The sequence below is a fragment of the Staurois parvus genome, unplaced genomic scaffold (genome assembly GCF_062004578.1).
Source record: "Staurois parvus isolate SC_StPar_1 unplaced genomic scaffold, SC_StPar_1.0 ptg000436l, whole genome shotgun sequence".
Classification (NCBI taxonomy): Eukaryota; Metazoa; Chordata; class Amphibia; order Anura; family Ranidae; genus Staurois; species Staurois parvus.
The window spans coordinates 6,642,339-6,664,763 of NW_028318232.1; the positions used below are offsets into that span (position 1 = coordinate 6,642,339).

At 45.1% G+C, this 22,425-nt stretch overlaps 1 protein-coding gene across 1 annotated transcript in view; it reads right to left on the reverse strand.

The window, feature by feature from the left end:
• MEI1 (meiotic double-stranded break formation protein 1) overlaps nt 1-22,425 on the reverse strand; it is a 576,193-nt gene that overhangs the window by 505,136 nt on the left and 48,632 nt on the right. Inside the window, exon 5 of the mRNA XM_089687729.1 lies at nt 7,759-7,864. Within this exon, the coding sequence (XP_089543855.1) occupies nt 7,759-7,864 (106 nt within the window). The remainder of the gene's footprint in view (nt 1-7,758; nt 7,865-22,425) is intronic.

Below are 22,425 nucleotides of genomic sequence, written 5' to 3' on the forward strand. Positions count from 1 at the left end.
CTGTATCCTGTTCCTAGTTCCTGTGAGAAGATACCTTGTTGCCGACCCTGCCTGATTCTGATTCCTGTTGACCGTCTCCTGTTCTGACTACTGGCTCATCCCTGACCATCCTTCTGCCTGATCCTCTGTACTGCGCTGTCCGTGAGTTACTGAACCCGGCTTGTGACCTTGACCATTCTCTGCCTGCTCCTTTGATACCTTGCTGCCCGCACGTTGCTGACTTGGCCCGTCTGACCACGCTCACTACTCTGCCATCCATCCATCCTGCACGGATCCAGCCGTACCTGCACATACCTCTGGCGGATCCCTCTATCACTAGCAGGTGTACTCAGGGGCCGCGACCTGGTTCCTGTCTGCTCCAAGTCCATCCCCACCATCAGGGGCCCTGGTGAATAGCAGACTGGGACTTAGACTCCGCGCCCTGGGGAATCCTGCCCTGAGGACCGCTAGAGGTACCACCAGGCAGTCGTTACAGAACCCTATGGCCGGCCTGACCATTCCACCTCTCCAGCCCTGACTACGCCTGTGTTCCTGCACCTCCTAATATTAGTGGAAGGTTAGTTTGCTCACTGTGCGTTTATATATATATATCGGGGTGGCTAATAATAACCTGTATTATACTATACCTGAGACCTGCGTTTCCCTGTGCCAGTCCACACCTTTCTGGTCATTCCTTGATTCCTGACAGCAGCTATGGGAGGCCTGTAATCTGCCAGCATCCTATGACAAAATGGAACCCAGCAGGAGTGTGAGGAGACCTGAAAGTGGCACATGGCAGAGTGTGGCGATGGAGACAGCAGCAATGGGAGGCCGTACAGGGACCCATGACACACTGTGGACCTGGCAGCAGCATGAGGAGGCGGTACAGGGGCCCATGGCAGATTAGGGGTCTGGCAGCAGCAATGGGAGACGCCCGTAATCTGCCAGCATCCTATGACAAAATGGAACCCAGCAGGAGTGTGAGGAGACCTGAAAGTGGCACATGGCAGAGTGTGGAGATGGAGACAGCAGCAATGGGAGGCCGTACAGGGACCCATGACACACTGTGGACCTGGCAGCAGCATGAGGAGGCGGTACGGGGGCCCATGGCAGATTACAGGCCTGGCAGCAGCAATGGGAGGCCCGTAATTTGCCAGCACCCTATGACAAAATGGAACCCAGCAGCAGTGTGAGGAGACCTGAAAGTGGCACATGGCAGGGGCATGATTCATGGCGGATTTAGTCAGTTGTGTCAGGAACTGGTGGTTTGAAATCCAGACTAATCCACGCCTGATTCATTCTCACAAACGTGAGTCTCTCCACACTTTGGGTGGACAGTCGTGTCCTCCGCGGAGTTACAATACCTCCTGCCGCACTAAACACGCGCTCCGATGCCACGCTACTGGCCGGGCATGACAGCCTTTCAAGGGCAAATTCAGCTAGTTGGGGCCAAAGGTCAAGTTTCGTTGCCCAGTAGTCAAGGGAGCTGCTGCTGCTGCGGCTGGTTAGTAGTTTCGTCACTGCGCTGGTGAAGAAAGCTACTCATCATCGACTGCAGACTGAGGCAGCCGCTGCTGGTGGAGCTGCCACTGCTCCTACCACCCCACCCCTCCCCTGCTGCCATGGCAGCGGAACGCGAGCGCACAGGGCCCACAGTGTCTGAGGATGGACGTTGGCGCAGAAAGGCAGAGACCAACTGACTACATAGGTGGTTTTTATAGTACGTTATTTTGGCCTCCCTCTCAGCAGGTGTGAAAGGCCACCATTTTGGAACGGTAGCGAGGGTCCAACAAGGTGGACAGCCAAAAGTCATCCCTCTGTCTGATGGTTATTATTCGGCTGTCGCTACGCAAGCAACCGAGCATGCTATGGGCCATTTGTGCCAAGGAATGCGAGGGACTCCCTGCCTCCATCTCCACAGCATACTGCCACGGTGCGTCTGGGTCCTCTGTCTCCTCCTCCTCCTCCTCTACCAGATGCTCCTGCTCCTCCACTCCTGTCCGCTGAGTGGAAAAACCACCCATTTCACTCAATAATTCCTGAGCACCAATGTCCTCCTCTACCTCCTCCTCTTCTTCCTGTCCTGCCCCCACAGGGGTCATGTGGCATTGAGATCTGTGCGCCACGTCTACCGCACCCTGACCAGCCATTGTTAACAGCATTTGTTCCAGGACGTGCAACAGAGGAATGACGTCGTTCATCCCATAGTCCTGCCGACTCACGAATAGCGTGGCCTCCTCAAAGGGCCTGAGCAAGCGGCAGGTGTCACGCATGAGCTGCCAATGGCTGACATCTAAGTTACACAGGGGAGTACCTTTATCCGCTTGTAACATCAGGAAATCGGTGATGGCCTTTCGCTGCTCGTAAAGGCGGTCTAACATGTGTAGGGTTGAATTCCACCTTGTTGCAACGTCGCAGATCAGGCGATGCTGTGGAATTCCGTTCTGCCGCTGCAGATCAAGGAGGGTGTGCTTTGCGGTGTACGAATGGCTGAAATGCATGCAAAGTTTACGTGACATTTTAAGGATGTCTTGCAGTGGGATGGTGGATTTTAGGAACCACTTGACAACCAAATTGAACACGTGAGCCATGCATGGCGCATGGCACAACCTTCCTTGACGCAGAGCAGACACCATGTTCTTTCCGTTGTCGGTCAACATGGTTCCGATTTTCAGTTTGCGCGGAGACAGCCATCTGTCGATTTCTCTGTTCATTACACTCAGAAGTTCCTCCCCTGTGTGACTACGTTCGCCAAGGCATACCAGGTGCAGCACAGCGTGACACCGTTGCGCCCTGCACATGTGATATGCCGGTCGGGTAATGGGACTTGGCACGGGGGTGGCGGCTGAGGACACGGCGGAAGAAGAGGTGGTAGAGGCGGACATGTTTGCTGGACCAAGGACGTGCAAACGTGGAGGCAAAAGCGTCGTGACCTGTCCAAGTTGCTGGTGCGACTGTGCCGGCACCACGTTCACCCAGTGGGCCGTAAATTACATGTACTGTCCCTGACCGTAGTTACAGCTCCACACGTCGGCGCTGCCGTGCACTTTGGCAGAGACCGACATGCTCAAAGACTGGCCCACCATCTCTTCTACATGTGAATGCAGGGCTGGCACTGCCTTTTTGGCGAAGAAATGCCGGATTGGCACTCTCCACCGCGGCACGGCACAAGCCATCATTTTTCGGAAAGGTGCTGAGTCCACCACTTGGAAAGGGAGGGACTGCAGCACCAGCAACTTGGACAGGAGGACGTTCAGCTTTTGCACCGTCGGGTGCGTGCTCGCAAACTGTTGTCTCTTGGAAACGGATTCCAAGAAAGACTGCTGACGGAATCCGTGAAGAGGAGTAGCAGGAGAAGGAGCATCTGAACGAGTGGAAGATGCCAACGAGCGACAACTCCCCTCAGCAGAGCTGTTGGAGCCTTGACTGGCTGATAGAGGGCGATTGACGTCGGGTGACGGAGCAAGTAACGGAGCGGGTGATAGAGCGGGGGCTGGGGCAGGCAGAACCACCGTATCTTTATCACGGTTTTCCCAGGCCACCGAATGGCGACGCTGCATATGCTGACGCAACGCTGTAGTCCCAACATGGGCCCCCTGGCCACACTTGACTTTCTGGCCACATAGTCGACATACGGCTACGTTTACTTCCTCGGGCGGCTTGACGAAAAATTGCCACACCGCCGAGTAGGAAACTTTGCCCCCGCTACTCCTCACTGGCTGACTGCTATTTCCTCCGTGCACACCGGCACCACTACTGGCCGTGGTGGTAGGCTGCAGTGGAGCTGGTGCTCTACTCCGTGGCCGTTTGCCTCCACTGACACTGCTGCGACCCTGCTGCCTCCTGGCCAACCCACCGACTGTTTTGCTCGCTGCCAAGCTGGCACCCTCTTCTCCTGATGATGCGGAAGAAATTGCCTGATGACAACGAGGCTGCCAAGTGCGATCAGCCTCCTCATCATCAATTAGGGTCTCCGCCTCACTACTAGCCCCCTCGGCTGCGTGTGGGTCAGGAGACAGACCTGTCTCTAGACCGGCTACCGAGCCACTCTCCTCGCCAGTACTTCTTCGCCTGGCTGCTGAAGAGGCGGATGTCTCCCCCCGTTCCTGACCGCCCTCTGTTAGCTCTTCCTCACTGTACAGTGGGGCTGAGCCCACAGCATGCGATACTTCGCTTGGTGAGGGAACAGCAAAGGACAGGGGCAGGTAGAGGACACGTGATTTCAGTGGGCTTGCTCCCGGGCCATGCCAACTAACGGTTGTGTCTGATGTACACACCGACCAATGGCTGTAGGTGTCAGAGGTGACCTGGGAAGAGGAAGACGACCGAGCCAACCAATCGATGACGGCAGGGTTGTCGGTGGAGACACGACCGCTGGATGACACCGGGAGCAATGGCCTCTGGCTGCGACTAGTGCTGCCTCGACCCCTTCCTCTGCTGCCACATCTGCTCGCTCCTAAAACATTGCCTCCTCTGCCACTCCTCTGCATGTTGTCTGACATACTCTTTAATTCAACGATTCTGTGTCCCTGAGTAACAATTCTGTGTCTGTCCCTGAGTAACAATTCTGTGTCTGTCCCTGAGTAACAATTCTGTGTCTGTCCCTGAGTAACAATTCTGTGTCCCTCAGTAACACTTCTGTGTCCCTCAGTAACAATTCTGTGTCTGTCCCTCAGTAACAATTCTGTGTCCCTCAGTAACAATTCTGTGTCCCTCAGTAACAATTCTGTGTCTGTCCCTCAGTAACAATTCTGTGTCCCTCAGTAACAATTCTGTGTCCCTCAGTAACAATTCTGTGTCTGTCCCTGAATAACAATTCTGTGTCCCTGAGTAACAATTCTGTGTCTGTCCCTGAATAACAATTCTGTGTCCCTGAGTAACAATTCTGTGTCCCTGAGTAACAATTCTGTGTCCCTGAGTAACAATTCTGTGTCCCTGAGTAACAATTCTGTCTGTCCCTGAGTAACAATTCTGTCTGTCCCTGAGTAACAATTCTGTGTCCCTCAGTAACAATTCTGTGTCCCTCAGTAACAATTCTGTGTCCCTGAGTAACAATTCTGTGTCTGTCCCTGAGTAACAATTCTGTGTCCCTCAGTAACAATTCTGTGTCCCTCAGTAACAATTCTGTGTCTGTCCCTGAGTAACAATTCTGTGTCCCTCAGTAACAATTCTGTGTCCCTGAGTAACAATTCTGTGTCCCTGAGTAACAATTCTGTGTCCCTGAGTAACAATTCTGTCTGTCCCTGAGTAACAATTCTGTCTGTCCCTGAGTAACAATTCTGTGTCCCTGAGTAACAGTTCTGTGTCCCTGAGTAACAATTCTGTGTCCCTCAGTAACAATTCTGTGTCCCTCAGTAACAATTCTGTGTCCCTCAGTAACAATTCTCTGTCCCTCAGTAACAATTCTGTGTCTGTCCCTGCGTAACAATTCTGTGTCTGTCCCTGAGTAACAATTCTGTGTCTGTCCCTGAGTAACAATTCTGTGTCCCTCAGTAACAATTCTGTGTCCCTCAGTAACAATTCTGTGTCTGTCCCTGAGTAACAATTCTGTGTCCCTCAGTAACAATTCTCTGTCCCTCAGTAACAATTCTGTGTCTGTCCCTGCGTAACAATTCTGTGTCTGTCCCTGAGTAACAATTCTGTGTCTGTCCCTGAGTAACAATTCTGTGTCTGTCCCTCAGTAACAATTCTGTGTCCCTCAGTAACAATTCTGTGTCTATCCGAGTAACAATTCTGTGTCTGTCCCTGAGTAACGTTTCTGTGGCCCTAAGTAACGTTTCTGTGGCCCTAAGTAACGTTTCTGTGTCCCTAACTGTCTCCCTCAATACAGCCAGGTCTGCCTCTCTTGAATGACTGGAGGCAAATGGAGAATTCTAAAATGGCCGCCATTTATAGCTCGACCATTACACAGTGCTGGCTGGCTGGCTGCTGATTGGCTAATGCGATCACATGTCATGAATGAATGCATTATGGGTCAGCGCGCCTTGTCTGCGCGCCTTCCCAGACATCCCCGCTCCGTCGCCCGCACATGTCGCCGCCATTTTAGGAAAAATTTCGATTCGCGCATCCGAAGTATGCTAATTTTCGGATTCGGCGCGAATCGAAATTTTTCTAATATTCGAAACGAATTCCACTTCGCCTAGTTCGATTCGCTCATCTCTAAATGTAAGCACCCCTGTCAACACTATAATTGCTACATTTGCAGGACAGCTTGTTCTGTTAAAAACAGCAGACTTACTGGCTGGATCACTACATGAAAATTAGGAAGCCTAAAAAGGAAAACTAATGCAGCCATCTCATCTAAGAATTGGTAAGCTGAATTTAAATAAGTGTTTGCTTTTGGATTTAATACCACTTTCAGGTTGAAACCCCACTTAGAATGGCCTTAGGTTCCAGTGAGCCCATCTGACCATAGGGAGCACTGCCATCTCTTCAATTAGTCTGAGACACTGTGATGTGACACTAATAGATGATGGCAGGACATCGCTGCTTGCACTCCACCTTGGGCGGGGTTTATGATCAAATGACTGCCGTTATTGGCTGTCACAGCGGTCACATGATCAGAAAGCTCCCGATTGCAAATGTGCTGGGAGCCCGCAGGGCGTGCACTCTCGGCACAGTTCTGTTTACATTTTGGTACACATATATGCGGGCATTTGGTGATAGGGCCCACACGCCGAGAGGTAGCATTTAGACATACCACCAGCGTCAACAGGTTAAAGTACAAAATTTGCTCCATGAACTTCATTGGTATTCACCGAATTTTGAACGTGATTCGCCAATCCAATGGTAATGATCATTCACTAACACCATTGCAAACATATATTACAAAATCTACACACAAACAAGATTTCTAAACTATTAACATACACTAATAACATTATTCATATCAAGCTCATCTCTTGTGCACATGTCTGTGCAGCATTACAGTGCATTAGAGAAAGCATATCAATGTGCACTGTGGCACATCTAAAAGTGGCAAATATGAAAGTGCGTTCCATTAAGGGATGTCCAATAATTTTGAAAGGGCTGCCAATGCAGGCAAAAACAGAATGCATCATTTCTTGCAACAAAGCAAACTGCAAAGCAGGCCATGTATTGTGGTGCAATGCAGTGTGGGTGCTTTGTGGTGTTACAGTGAAAAATGAAAGGGCACCAGAACACACTTTGGTCTGTTTGTTGCCATGTACTGTGGTTACTTGCAGTAAAACGTGCAATTACTGTGTGTTACTGTAATGCAGAATGTGAATGGGTCCAATTCAATATAAAAATCAATGAAGAGGTTATAAGTTTCATTTAGGCTATTATGTTAATCCTTGCTTCATACACCTCATACACAAAGCTCCCAACTGTCCCTAATTTAGAGGGGCTGTACCTCATTTGAAACAAAGTCCCCCTGTCCCTCTTTCCTCCTCATTTGTCCCTCATTTTGGTCTGATCTATATATTTGTATATAAAATGTACTACTATCAAAAAGTGTTTCACAGTGCTAAATCTTTCATTCAATTTCTAAATTGTTGCATTTGTAAATTTCAAAAGCTAAGATAAAGGAATTGTAGTAATAAAAATGCATTTGTCGGTTTAACCTATCATTTTTTTTTTTGTACAATTCTCCTTTAAGGGGGTATGGCAGGGGTGTGTCATATGCCTGCATACTTTTGCTAGTAGGTGTCCCTCATTCCCATCTCAGAAAGTTGGGAGGTCTGCATACACTGTATACATTCTTTAAAACACTGATTTCCCCTACTGCATATACCTGTATAAAGGAAATGAACTTACAATGATCTGCTACTAAAATCTCAGCAACACTTGGCATGGCATCAACAAGCTTTCCCATGAAGCTGAAAATAGGTAGGCGTACTCTCATGCTAGCAACCAATGACAGCTGTAAAGAAAAAATAACTCCTTAACTTAAAAAAATTACATAAATAACAAGCATTTTAATTGTTATGGGGCACTATTTATAGTGAATGTAGGATAAATCTAAGCAAAGCAAGATATGCTACATAGCTATTAAATATTTTCTCAAAACCCTACATAGGCATTTCATTACTCTGTTATATAGCCATATACTGTATTTTTTCCAAGTAGAACTTCCAAACTACCCAAGATACAATGGAAGTTGGCGGTCTAATTAATCAACACTACACAGAGTTGACTGAAAGCACAGTACAGAGAGGAGAAGAGCTCCTACAGTATCATATCTATTTATTTTTCACTGAGAAGTATGAATACACAAGGCAGCAAATCTAATGTGTACAGTTGCCCCTACAGTCAGAGCTATGGCTATAACACAAAGTGTAATTTTTCACAGAAATTTTTCCTGACAACTCCATGTCAGCACAGCTGGGTAAGGGCCCTGCCTTCCATGCTTCCAGGACCTTACTCATACATTTGAGCCCACCTGCAGCCTCAGAGTTCCTCTGTTTTCCTCCCGTGTGCAGGACCTAGGTGTGCTCCTCTACCTGGCTGGTCTAAAGGGCTGGCTGTCCGTCCATGCTTGTGGGTTTCAGCTGGACACGGTCCCTGATGTACCAACTAAATGACCCATAATCCAGGGAGCCCCACTTCTGGTCCTTGGGGCATCTTTTATTATGACTAACAGCCTTGTCCAGGGTCCTCTAAGTACATGTGAAGTGGGCAGCGTTGTCAGCAGAGTCTCCTCTATGCACTCATACCCACGCAGTACCAGTGTTCACAGTCAGATGGTGGAGGTTGGGTGAGCTATATGTAAAAATGCTTTGTATCCAAATGAATTCTGCATTGCTGGGTATTGTGCCTTGGTCCCTGCATCCATTGTGCATACCCGGAGCTCCTCCACAGATTGTATTATGCATAAACGTTGCACATAGTAATACTTTGTTCATACACGGCATTAGCTGTTGGTGGCTTCTCATGTTTGCTTTACTATTTTACAAATTAAGACGTAAATTGGTGCATACTGTTTAATATTGTATATAAAATGTATAGCCAAATGCCCACTCACTTTTGTTAAGCATATACACAAGCAGAGATAAACCACATGCTATGGGTGTACTTGCATGGGCGTTTTGGGGTGAAGCAAGATGGTGTCCACGCCGGAAATACGTCAACACACTATGGGAGATCTCTTTCTGTTTCTATCCTGCCTGTTGATATGAGCTGGCTGAGTCTTACTATATCATCCCTGAGGGGGATCCTGCTGTTCTTCCACTTACCTGCTGACCCATATTATCTTTGAAGGGGAATCCAGGCCGTGGATGTTTACACTTTTTTCCTAACAGGAGTTTTGGCCCTCTGGGTCACTTCATTGAGGTGAGGGGGCAATTCAGCTGATTATGGATTATTTCCTTCTGCTTTTCGTGTGGATTTAACACTATCGCCTGCACTATCTGATCCATTGGAAAAATTTGGTGCTTTCAACGTATCTTTGGACTTTACCCTTCTTGGACATTTTTCATGTGACACGTTACATTTTTTTTTTCATCACCTTTGTTGTGATATCACTAATTTATGTCTTCTGGCTAGTATTGGTTTTTTGATCACTGCACTCATCAAAATTATGTGATAATATAAAAAATCCTGCATTTATGGATTCACTTATTTATATTCACTGTTTCTTTTGGCTACTTATAGCCTCCTTGGTCATTATATTTATCAGTGTGATAATTGATTATAATCCCACATTTCAGGGATTCACTTTATATGTCGATTTTTGTTTCAATATAGATTATCTTAGTTTTGTTTTCTTAGAGTCCCATTGGGACTTTTTTCTTTCTTATTCCCATCACGAACTATTACATCACTAGTACTTCACAGTTGTGTTCACCATGAATCCCTTTAGTGGATCATTTCACTGTAATTTTGTTTTTTGAGTGATTGTATACTGTATTTTGTTTCACTGTATTTTCACTGGTGGCATACTTAAGTCACGTCTTTTTTTGGTGGATGTGAGTCATTAGATCATGCTGGGATGATTTTTTTGGATGAAGTTTGTGTGCAGTCTATTCTATTCACAGTTCTTTTATATTGGTTATGCTACAATATTTATTTGTATTAATCTGTATATCTGTAGGCTATTGAGTTAAGCTAGTGTAGAAAGTAGTGTAGAACTGGGGTAGTGCTGCACCAATTTACTTCTTAATTTGTAGATTATCCATTTGGTATATGGTTGGGTGCAGGAGCGGACTGACCATTTGGAAACGGGCACCGCCCGAGGGCCCGGGGTCAGTAGGGGGCCCCATGAGATGCCCCTGGTACCTTTTTCTTAGGCTTTTTTTGAGTTTGGGCAAGGACACAGGGGCCCCATGATCCCCTATTGCCCGGGGGCCCCATGAGTTGTCAGTCCGCCCCTGGTTGGGTGTTAGCAGCCCCCTCTCCTACCTGCTATTAGTTTATTGTAAGTAGCGCAGGAGGCCCTTATTGATTTATTTGCTTTACTATTGTGCCACTATGCCAACCCCCTCAAAAGAGCAGAATTCCCAGAGGGTACGGGAGTCGCCTGTGGATGACTACTGTAGCGTTGCCTGTTGGAGTATAGGACATCCCTTTAATATTTGTTTGTGGTCTCCAATTTCTCAAAAAAATAAAAAGATAGGTCTTTATGATGTCAACAATTCCCTTTGATGGTTTGTGTACATTGCAGAATATCATTGTAATTCTGATGCAGATTCCTACCTTTTTGTTGCTTTTCTTAACAAAACATTTTCATCATGTTCTGTTCTCTGGCAGGGCAAGGTTTGGTTCATTAACCACCTGGTGACTTCAGGGTTATGGTTGGAAGCTGAAGTATTGGTATCCCTCTAGTAGTGGTTAACCCTTTAGGGTTTGTTACTAAGCAAGCTATTTTCAACTTCATTCAATTATTGGGGGGGTAGTTGTTTTAAGCAGCAGGAAAAACCCTGTGAAAGGATATCAAGTCTGGCAATGAGCAGTCTGAGCTTTCCCAAGCAAAACAACCCTCTTCAGACTTTTCAAAAAAGAAGACACAGATGAACATGAATGTAAGTGTTTCACTCACCCTGTGAAGGAGTTATCTGTTCTATCAATGAGCAGTCTCCTAGCCTTCTAGGCAAACAATCCTCCTCCGAATCTTCCAAAAGAAGATTCAGGTGAACATGACTGTGTGAGCCTTGCTGGTTTAAGCAATGAGGGATATAGAAGTTGACACCTAACAATTTATCACATTAATTGACCATGTGGTCAATACGTTCTAAAGGAGTTGCTTCCACTCACCTTTTGAAGGGGTCATGTATTCTGCCAATCAGCAGTCTCAGAACCTTCTCAGTCAAATCAACCTTTGCCAGATTCATCCAAAGAACATGTGGGCGAACATGACTGTATGATTCCTGCTTTGTTTAAGTAGACATTTATTAAGATGATGGTGACCAAGTTGTCACAATTAATTAAGCATGTGATCAAGCCACTCTAAAGGAATTGCTGAATTCACTGTCTGCAAGGGCCATCTATTCTGGCAATGTCCAGTCTTCCTTTTAGGGCCATTATAACTGGTCTCAGAACCTTCTCAAGCCAAACAATCCTCATCAGTCCCTTCTGAACAAGAAGATGACAACCTTTGCTGACGTTATTGATTCCTCCTTTTGTAAGGTTGATAAAATTCCAATGAATAGAAGCAAAGCTGTGGAAGTATTTCAAGTGCCTCTAGAGGATGGCTTGACAATTCCCTTATGGTGACTGAGTCAAGTGCCTCAGAGAATGTTGTCACAGCAGGATGTCAAGGGTTTTGAATCACCCCTTTGGTCGGTGTATCTCTTATGGGATTGGCCAGATACATGCCTTTACCATTAGAAGATGCTGTGGCCTTCAAGGTTGTATTCAATAACTGCATTGTTCTTGATCTTGGAGGATGAAGTCTGAATTAATTGTAGTCAGTTTGACCTCCTGCCTCAAGATGAACATCTGTTAAGTTAAAGGAGACTGGAGTGCAAGAGTCTGTTTCTACATTCACTCCAGAGAGGGTAGCGTCTGCATTTCTGGCTGGGAGTCAAAGAAAAAGCCAGCACATAATCCAAGAAGTCAGTGAAGAGCTTCATGTCAGAAGGCTTTCTGATATTTTGGGAATTGGCCATCTATACATGTCTTATGGGCACTTGGTGGTTCCTCTTTGGACATAAGTACAGCTTTGGTGGCTGACAGAATCTTCTGCAATGTCATTTCCATCTGACAATCTAGTGGCTGGTGGTGCAGTAAGACACCAGCAAAGTAGGAGTTAGGAACTGAATTTCATGCTCTCCTAGCCCTCAGTGACCTCATCCAAGGTGGACCTGTCTGGTGAAGTTAGACAGCACAACGACTGTGGAATACATCCAGAAACAAGGGGGCTCTTAGTGTCTCCCTCCTGAAGGAGGTTTATCAGATTCTAGAGTTGGCCCAAGTCAATATCCTGCAACTATCCGCTTCCTATGTGCCCAGTCGGAGAAATCTTTAGGCAAACAAGTTGTCCATGACAATCCTGAACGACAATGGCCCAGACTACCGCAAGTCTTTTAAGAACTAACGAGCTTGGTAATCTCTTCCAGAGGTAGACCTGTTCACATCCTCAATCAACACCAAGCTTTCTATTCCAGGGTCCAGCATCCACAAGCAATCGGGGTGGAGGTGCTGATCACAGAGTTGATCTCCAGGACAGCTTATGCCTTTCTGCTTCTCCCTCTGATTCTCAGCTTCCTGCTGAGGCTGTAACAGGGGAAAGTGATAGATCTGGTGGTTGAAGGGGCATTGGTACCCTCTGCTCCTCCTAATGAGTGCCAAGGATCACTCCCTCTGCTGGAAAGATCAGATTCTCCAAAAGTCACATTTATCCAACACCTGACAGGCTCAAGCTCATGGCTTGGGTCTTACGAGGCAGAGGCTAATAGATCTCGGGGGCTCTGTAAAGGTTGTGAGTATGCTTATGAAAGCACTAACATTGCCTATAGTAGACTGACATAAATTCACAGGATTGCTGCTGATCAAGGTTTTACACTGGGCTCTTCACAAGTCTGTCAAGTTCTGAAGTTTCTGTAGGTGGAGCTTGATTTAGGTTTATGCGTAAATACACTATGGGATCACATTTCAGCTAACCCTGCCTTTACCAGCATACAGTGGGCATCCAACACTCAATTATACTGTCCTTCAAGTTTCAACTTGGTTGAAACCTACCAAAGAGATTGTTTGAAGTGGGATCTCCCATTGGTGTTGGACTTGCTTGCATCAGATGCAAGTGGCCTAGGGTTTAAAGAACCCTTTTTTACGTTCATCCCGGATAGGGTGGTACTCATGCTGATGCTCAAGATCGTGCCAAAGTGGCCTTCATAGTCCATATTACATGGAAAGTGTTATTGCCTCCTGGTTGGTGAAGCTCATCTCCGTGGCCTACAAGGGTTAGCTGTGCCAGGGGGATCATTTCACTGCCCATCCGAAGGGTCTAGACCTTCTGAGCAGCAGCAGTCTGAGTGTTCCCAGACACTATCTGTAAGGCAGCTACGTGTAGGTCAATATATACGTTCATGGCTCATTAATGTATATAAGCAGTCTTAATGACAGTTGAGTTTGATAGAGGCATTCTGGCTTCTGCTTTTTAGCCAGAATTCAGGAGAGTAAAGCATTATCCCTCCCATGTGTGGCTAGTTAGTTCCCAGCTGTGCTGACATGGAGCTGTCAGGAAAATGGAAAATTGAATGACAGAGACTTACCGTTATTTTCCTTTCTTGATGGGCTCCATGTCAGCACAATTCCCACCCAGCTTGGAAGGACTAGTAACAGAACGCTGAGGCTGCTGGTGGGCTCAAATTTATGAGTTAGGTCCTGGAAGCAATGGGGGGGGGGGGGGCCTTAACCAACTGTGCTGACATGGAGCCCATCAGGAAAGGAAAATTACGGTAAGTATGTCATTCAATTTTCCGTTTTATGCCAGAGTGTTATTTTACATATACTGTAAATAATGTTTATTTTTTAAAAACACTGAAAGGGGTTTGTAATCAAGTATACAATTTAGCTACAAGCAAACCAGCCATTAGAAAAACAGTAAGATGAAAAATGGTTAAGAGGATTTTATAGGCTTGTACTGTTGTGAATCAGATGGTAAATTCATGAATGTGTTTAAGGTTATGTTTTTATTACACCATTTATTGAACCGTTAACATCTGTAACCTTTATCATGAATGGACGTGACCTGTCTATCATACATAAAGAATTAAAAAAACAAATAGGATTTTATGAAAAAAAAAAACAGATGGCAACTGTTAATGATGTACAGTGTTTTGACTAACTAAATATCATAAAGTTAGGGTTTAGATCTGCTTTAAAGTTGTATATGACCCAGGGGCATATTTACCACAAGGCAAACAAGGCATTTGCCTAGGGAGGCATTTTTCAGGGGGGGCAGCACCTTCCCCCAGAAGAAAGGATGAAAGAGGGACATGCACGCCATGGGAACCAGGTGGGATCCGAAAGAGGCTGCAGGCTGCTTTATAATGTACAGTATGTAGAGCCTGACTCTTGTTCCTGGGGATGTCCACGGCTGTGAAGATGAGTGTCTTTCTCTCGATCACCGGGGGGGGTTAGTGGAAGGCTCTCCGGGTGGGGGGCAGCGGTGTTGTTGGTCAATGTCAGGCTCTCTCCCCGGGAGGGGGAAGGGGGGGAATGGGTCGGTGTCCATGGGGGCAGACTATTTTTGTGTTGCCTAGGGCAGCAGAAAACCTAAATACACCACTGATATGACCTCTGCCCTAAACTAAAAAAACAGATACTCTGACCCCGGTATTAAGAGGTCAGTATGCGCTTAAAGGGAAACCTAACACTTTCAATTAACAAAAAATATTTTTAAAAGGATAAGTTCACCTTTGGGAACATGTTGCATGTTCACCCATGTTTAGGGTGGAACATGTAACGTTCCCATAGCAGCAGTCGCGCCTGCAGCCCCCCTCCTTCTAACATATAATACGTACTATCCGTCAAATTTGAAAACAGCACGGCCGCACAGGGTTCCGCCCACATGGCCATATCATTCGTTCATGGACTTCCATGAATGAATAAACTGCAAGTGCCAACAGCCTAAGCGGCTGTCGGATTGTAGTTTTCTATGAACTATCACGGCACTGTGGAACGCTGTGGTAGATCATTGAAGCTTCCTGTCAGAATATCTGCTTGCTCGTACATCCTGTACAAAAAGCAGATATTCTGACAGGTCTGCAGGATCTATTGATCACTGGTGCAATGCTTTCCAGGTTCCTTTGGACAAAAATAAATAAATGCACATTTTCTTACCTGCAAAAAAATGTGCATTTGTTATCTTTGTCCAAAAGGTGACTTTATCCTTCGATCCTTATGCTGCTAGCATTAGTAAATAGAAATAAATATATATATATACACACATTTGTTTTAAACTTTTTTTTTTTACATTTCTTCAGTCGGTTCTGTCATACATCCCGCTACTTCATGGGCATTTCTTTCTTTCATCTGGAGGAGGGCAGGAGAGGCTTTAACTAGTAGCCGACCGCAGATAGCCGAATGACGGCTTCACTGCAGCCGGCCAGTTCTGAGTGGACGTCATATGACGTCCCCCCAGAACGCGCTATCCTGCGCGCCCCAGGGGGCGCGCACCCAGCAATCTGATGTGGTAAAAGGCCGATCCCAGCGGCCTTTTACCACGTGATCAGCGGTGTCCAATGACACGCTGATCACAGGGAAATGCAAGTGCCGGTTCTCGGCTGCACTTTCCTCACGCTGTCAGATCGTGAGGAAAGTACTGCCGAGAACCGGCAGTTGTCACAGCGGGGATCGGCACCGATCATCAGGGCACTGATGATCGGTGCCCAGCAGTGCCACCCGCAAGTTCCACCCACCTGTGCCCAGCAGTGCGCCCACTAGCTCCACCCACCTGTGCCCAGCAGTGCACCCACCTGTGCCCAGCAGTGCACCCACCTGTGCCACTCTGCAGTGTCACACACCTGTGCCCAGAAGTGCCACCTTCCTGTGCCCAGAAGTGCCACCTTCCTGTGCCCGCCCACCTGTGCCCACCCACCAGTGCTGCCCACCAGTGCCACCCACCAGTGCAGCACAGCAGTGCTGCCAGTCAGTGCCACCAGTCAGTGCCCAGGGGTTGTGCCAGTCAGTGCCCAGCAGTGATGCCAGTCAGTGCCGTCTATCAGTACCCATCATCAGTGTCACCTATCAGTGCCGCCTATCAGTGCTGCATATTAGTGCCGCCTATCCGTGACACCTCATTAGTGCTGTCTATCAGTGCCGCCTATCCATGCCACCTCATTAGTACTGCCTATCAGTGCCCTTTAGTGCTGCCTATCAGTGCCCATCAGTGCTGCCTCATCAACGCACATCAGTGAAGGAGAAAAAATACCTGTTTGAAAAATTTTATAATAGAAATAAAGAAACTTTTTTTTTTTTTCAAATTTTTTGCACTTGTTTTATTTATAGCGCAAAAAGTAAAGCGCCCAGTGGCGATTAAATACCACCAAAAGAAAGCTCTATTTGTGAGAAAAAAAGATCAAAATTTCATATGGGTACAATGTTGCATGACCGCACAATTGTCAATCAAAGTGCGGCAGCGCTGAAAGCTGAAAATTGGCCTGGTAAATAAGGGGGTATAAGTGCCTGGTAGGCAAGTGGTTAACAGTTAAGCACACTCTCTTGCATGCATGCCTAAACTAAAGACAAATGGATTCCAGGATGTAAATGCTAGAGGAATCATTTCCCTTACTCAAGATCACAACTCAAGATGGCTACAACTAGAAGTGCTAGGAGGATTGGATGGATTGGTGAGTTTGCTTTGAATATTAAAAGCGATTTAAGTTATATGTAGGCAGGGTTGTAACACATGGGTTAATTCTTGGCTACTGTGTGATTAACAGTGGACAGTGGTGCATCAGTCTGAGGTTGGTTTACTTCCTGTTAGAGGATATATGGGGGCAGGAAGTTGTTCCCCAGGGCTCTTTCCATGTCAAGTGGGAGGAATGCCACACATGCAATGATGTAGTTGCCACTGAATGAAGAGTCATCACTCAAGTTAATGGGACCCAAGTGTGAGAAAAAGAGAGAATGACTAGCATATGTCTCAAATGCTGCATTATTGAACTGTATGGAATCTGTCATTTAAGTGTCAAGAACTAACTACAGTTGTGACCAAAATTATTCAACCCCCAATGCTGTAAAGGGGTTTAGGGACTATAGTGTACATTTGGAATTGTATTCAGAATCAAATCCTACAAGGACGTTGTAACTACCCAAATGCAACTAAAATGACATCAATTGTTTATGTAATACAGTAGTAAATGGTTCTTATGTGGTTTCTTCATTGCCACAATTATTCAACCCCTTAAAGACTACCACTCTGAAGAACAGAGGTTCATACAGGTGCTTTCCATCAGGTATTGAAAACACCTGTGGATGTCACCGAGCAGCAATCAAGCATAATAAGCACCAATTAGGCAGCTTTAAAATGACTGTGATACTCAGCTCCTTCTAGACATTTACTGGTGTGGTTACAAACATGGTGAAGGCAAGAGAATGGTCCAGGAAGACAAGAGAAGAGGTGATTTCTCTTCACAGGAAGGGCAATGGCTATAAGAAGATTGCAAAGATGTTAAACATACCAAGAGACACCTTAGGAAGCATCATTCGCAAATTCAAGGCAAAGGGCACTGTTGAAACGCTACCTGGTCGTGGCAGAAAGAAGATGCTGACTTCGACTGCTGTGCGCTACCTGAAGCGTAGAGTGGAGAGAAGTCCCCGTGTGACTGCTGAGGAACTGAGAAAAGATTTGTCAGATGTGGGTACAGAAGTTTCAGCCCAGACAATAAGACGCACACTGCGTAATGAAGGCCTCCGTGCCAGAACTCCCAGGCGTACCCCCTTGCTGTCTCCAAAGAATAAGAAGAGTCGACTGCAGTATGCCAAAAGCCATGTGGACAAACCACAAAAGTTGTGGGATAGTGTTCTGTGGACTGATGAAACAAAATTAGAACTGTTTGGGCCCATGGATCAACGCTATGTTTGGAGGAGGAAGAACAAGGCCTATGATGAAAAGAACACCTTGCCTACTGTGAAGCATGGTGGAGGGTCAATCATGCTTTGGGGCTGTTTTGCTTCTGCAGGTACAGGGAAGCTTCAGCGTGTGCAAGGTACCATGAATTCTCTTCAGTACCAGGAGATATTGGATGGAAACGTGATGCAGTCCGTCACACACCTGAGGCTTGGGAGACGTTGGACCTTTCAACAGGACAATGATCCCAAGCATACCTCCAAGTCCACTAGAGCATGGTTGCAGAGGAAAGGCTGGAACATTTTGGAGTGGCCATCGCAGTCACCAGACTTAAATCCGATTGAGAACCTCTGGTGGGACTTAAAGAAAGCAGTTGCAGTGCGCAAGCCTAAGAATGTGACTGAACTGGAGGCCTTTGCCCATGAAGAATGGGCGAAGATACCCGTAGATCGCTGCAAGACACTTGTGTCAAGCTATGCTTCACGTTTAAAAGCTGTTATAACTGTAAAAGGATGCTGTACTAAGTACTAAGATTGAATGTCACTTGGGGGTTGAATAAAACTGATAATGCTGTGAGCACAGAAAAGACATTTGTGGTTATTTCATTATAACTGTTATGTTATATTTGTCTGACCTACAAGTGCCTCTTTAATGTAAATGTAAGCAAGATGACTGAATGATCAAAAGCAATGTCAAACTGGCCAAAACACTCAATTTCAGTGGGGGTTGAATAATTTTGGTCACAACTGTACTGTAAAAAAGTTCTGTTATTCGATGGTCTGGTCTGGTCACTATATGAAGGAATCAAGTGTGTGCTGCTACAGTAAATGCTAATGAGGAATGACGTGTAAAACCATGCTGATAATGAAGTAAGTGAAAGAGAGTGATATCTGCTTAAAGAAGGAGGAGCACTGGGAGAGGAAACGGTGGTTGGCTGGTGGTAGAGGTTTAGTAGGAGGGGTGAATTTATTCAGTTAATCTGCCCTTCTTGGTGGTAGGGACCCTATCTTTGGGCCCATTGTGGAATGCAGCCTTCAGGGACTGGGTCTGGGCCACGAATGTGCAGGGCCTCGCAAGTGTTCAGTGGTTCGTTCCATGCCCTCAAGCTGAAGCAAGTACAGTGTAATGTATGTGTAAGAACTGGTAGGGGATAATTTATGTTCTACACTGTAGTCCATGGTCAATGTCTCTATGGTCAATGTCGGGAAAGGTGTCCCTGGCAGGAAGACTACACGTTCTTTCTGGTGTGAGGCCTGGTGTGGTGGTTTTATCTGTGGCCACAAGGAGGCATTAACTTGCACATTAACAACTTGAAGACTGGACTGTTCACCCCCTGCCATTCTAGGCTATTTTTCAATTTTTCAAGCCTGTCACATTTTGAATGACAATTACTCAGCCAAACAACATTACATAAATTAATTTTATATAATTTGTTTAGACAGAGTTTTCTTCTGGTGGTATTTAACCACTGCTGGGTTTTTAAAAAAAAAATTTACTATATAAGGAACATACACAAAAATATTATACAATTTATATATACTGTAAATAACAGCTAAGTTCACATATATGCAGCTCTTCGAACTGCGTTTTGCATGGGCATGACTGCCCATTCAGTTGAATGGGCTGCCATGCCTCCAGAAATGCTGGGAAAAGGTCCCTGCATCATTTTAGAAATCACAGCCCTCATGGGAACCGCAAGTGCAGTGCGGTTCTCAGTGCAGAGCGGTTCTCAGTGCGTGCGGTGTGCCATTAAGATTAATGGCACCCACACGCATCCAGCACGAATGTGAACATCACCTTTAACTAATTATATAAATAATACAGTGTCAAAATTGTAATCATAAAGAACACTCATCAGATGCTATAGTGAGACTATTCACCTGTGTGTACAGGTTATATCAAGTGTTACACATGTGTGAAATAGTCTTGAAATACACAGGTTTTCATACAGTAAGTCCATGATAAACTCCAAAAACAGTGTACAAAATAACATAAATCTGTAATACCATCAGAACAAGCAAGCAATAGTGTCCAAACACTATTGACCCCTTAGTGACTGAGCGTAGAAATTATGCTTTCTTTTAGTAATGGATATCTCCTTATTTATTATTATTATTTTTTTGATCGAAGGAAAACTGGACGAAAATAGTAAAAAAAATGTTTTATATATTTAATTGTATATTAATTGCTCCTACCATACCCTACCACCAAAGAACAACCCAAAATAAATTCTTCTGCTCCCGACGATCGCAGCGATACCACATATATATATGTTAGTTGTTGTTTGTACCTGCAGTACGGCCCATAAACAATAGTACACATTTTGCTTTTTTTAAATCCTACCTAAAACAAACTGACACTGAAACTAATTTTAAAAATGCTTATTTTAAAAAAAGTGCCCAAAATATACTGACCCTGACCTTTGACCCCGACACTACCCCTGGTACTGACTTAGATCAAACCTTGATCTAGCTATTTTTTCTTTGTGCTCCCAGCACAAAGACAGGTATTCATATATGCGTCCAAAAGGATAAAAGTCCACTCCTGTGAGACTACATACAGTTGTGTTCAAAATAATAGCTGTCAGACATCACTAACCTGATCAATCACTGTTTTTGGTAGAAATGATATTTCTACATGGCAAATAATTTACTAGCAGGTATAGTAGAGTAATAGAAATCCAACATACCCAACAGTCATGACATGTATGCTGCTGATTCTGTGTAATTGAATCACTAATTGAAAGGGGCATGTTCAAAATAATAGCAGTGTGGAGTTCTATTAGTGAGGTCATTAATTCTTTGAAAAACAGGTGGCAATTATTGCCCTTATTTAAGGAGGGAAGGCAGCAAATGTTGTACATGCTGGTAACAGTGAATTTCTCTCTGAAATTCTGAGGAAAATGGGTCGTTCCAGACATTGTTCAGAACAGCGTACCTTGATTAAAAAGTTGATTGTAGAGGGGAAAACATATAAAGAAGTGCAGAAAATGATAGGCTGCTCAGCTAAAATGATTGCAAATGCTTTAAAATGGCAACCAAAACTTGAAAGACGTTGAAGAAAACGAAAAACTACCATTCGAATGGATAGAAGAATAGCCAAAATGGTAAGGACTCAGCCAACAATCCGCTCCAGGAAGATCAAAGAAGGTGTAAAGTTACCTGTGAGTACTGTTACAATTAAAAGACGCCTATGTGAAGCCAAGCTATCTGCAAGAAGCCCGCGCAAATTCCCACTGTTGAAAAAAAGACGTGCTGAAGAGGTTACAATTTGCCAAAGAGCACATTGACTGGCCTAAAGAGAAATGGCGCAACATTTTGTGGACTGATGAAAGTAAGATTGTTCTTTTTGGGTCTAGTGGCCAGAGACAGTTTGTCAGACGACCCCCAAACACTGAATTCAAGCCACAGTACACTGTGAAGACAGTGAAGCATGGCTGCACAAGCATCATGATATGGGGATGTTTCTCATACTACGGTGTTGGGCCTATTTATCACATACCAGGGATCATGGATCAGTTTGAATACATCAGAATACTTGAAGAGGTCATGCTGCCTTATGCGGAAGAGGAAATGCCCTTGAAATGGGTGTTCCAACAAGATAACGACCCCAAACACATCAGTAAACGTGCAACATCTTGGTTCCAGACCAACAAGATTGACGTTATGGAGTGGCCAGCCCAATCCCCGGATCTTAATCCAATAGAAAACTTGTGGGGTGACATCAAAAATGCAGTTTCTGAGGCAAAACCAAGAAATAGAGAAGAACTGTGGAATGTAGTCCAATCATCCTGGGCTGGAATACCTGTTCACAGGTGCCAGAAGTTGGTTGACTCCATGCAACACAGATGTACAGCAGTTCTAAGAACAAGTGCTTATACAACTAAATATTAATTAATTCAAAGGAAAGCAAAATCTTCAAACATTTTTCAGTTTATATAGTGAATGTTTGAGTTTGTAAAGAAGAATACAAACACTGCTATGTTTTTGAACAGTCTAATATTCACTTTTCTTCAATTTTTTTAGAGGAACAACACAAATTTGATATATTTTTCTTCATGTTTTGATTTGGAATAGAATGTGTAGTGTTCCCAATCCATTTGTGTGTATGGAAATAAAAGCTATTAGAAGGATTTTGAGCTTTATTCGCCTTTCTCAACACACTGCTATTATTTTGAACACAACTGTATATGCATAATAATCTGTGGGAAGGGGTTAATCTTTAATCCTTTAGTGTCTTTCACAAGAGATTAAACCAACTCCTATATACTGTAAATGTTCCACTGAGTACCACCACCACTCATGGGTATTCTCTCGCTTGATAGAAATGACGTTTCAACAACCTGTGGTGGTGAAGGTATCAAGGCTTCCAAGATCAATCCTTATGTGTGGAGAGAAATCCCCCCCCCCCCAAAAAAAAAAAAACAGTGCGCACTGTAATAAAAATATTTATTAACCAGAATAAATAGC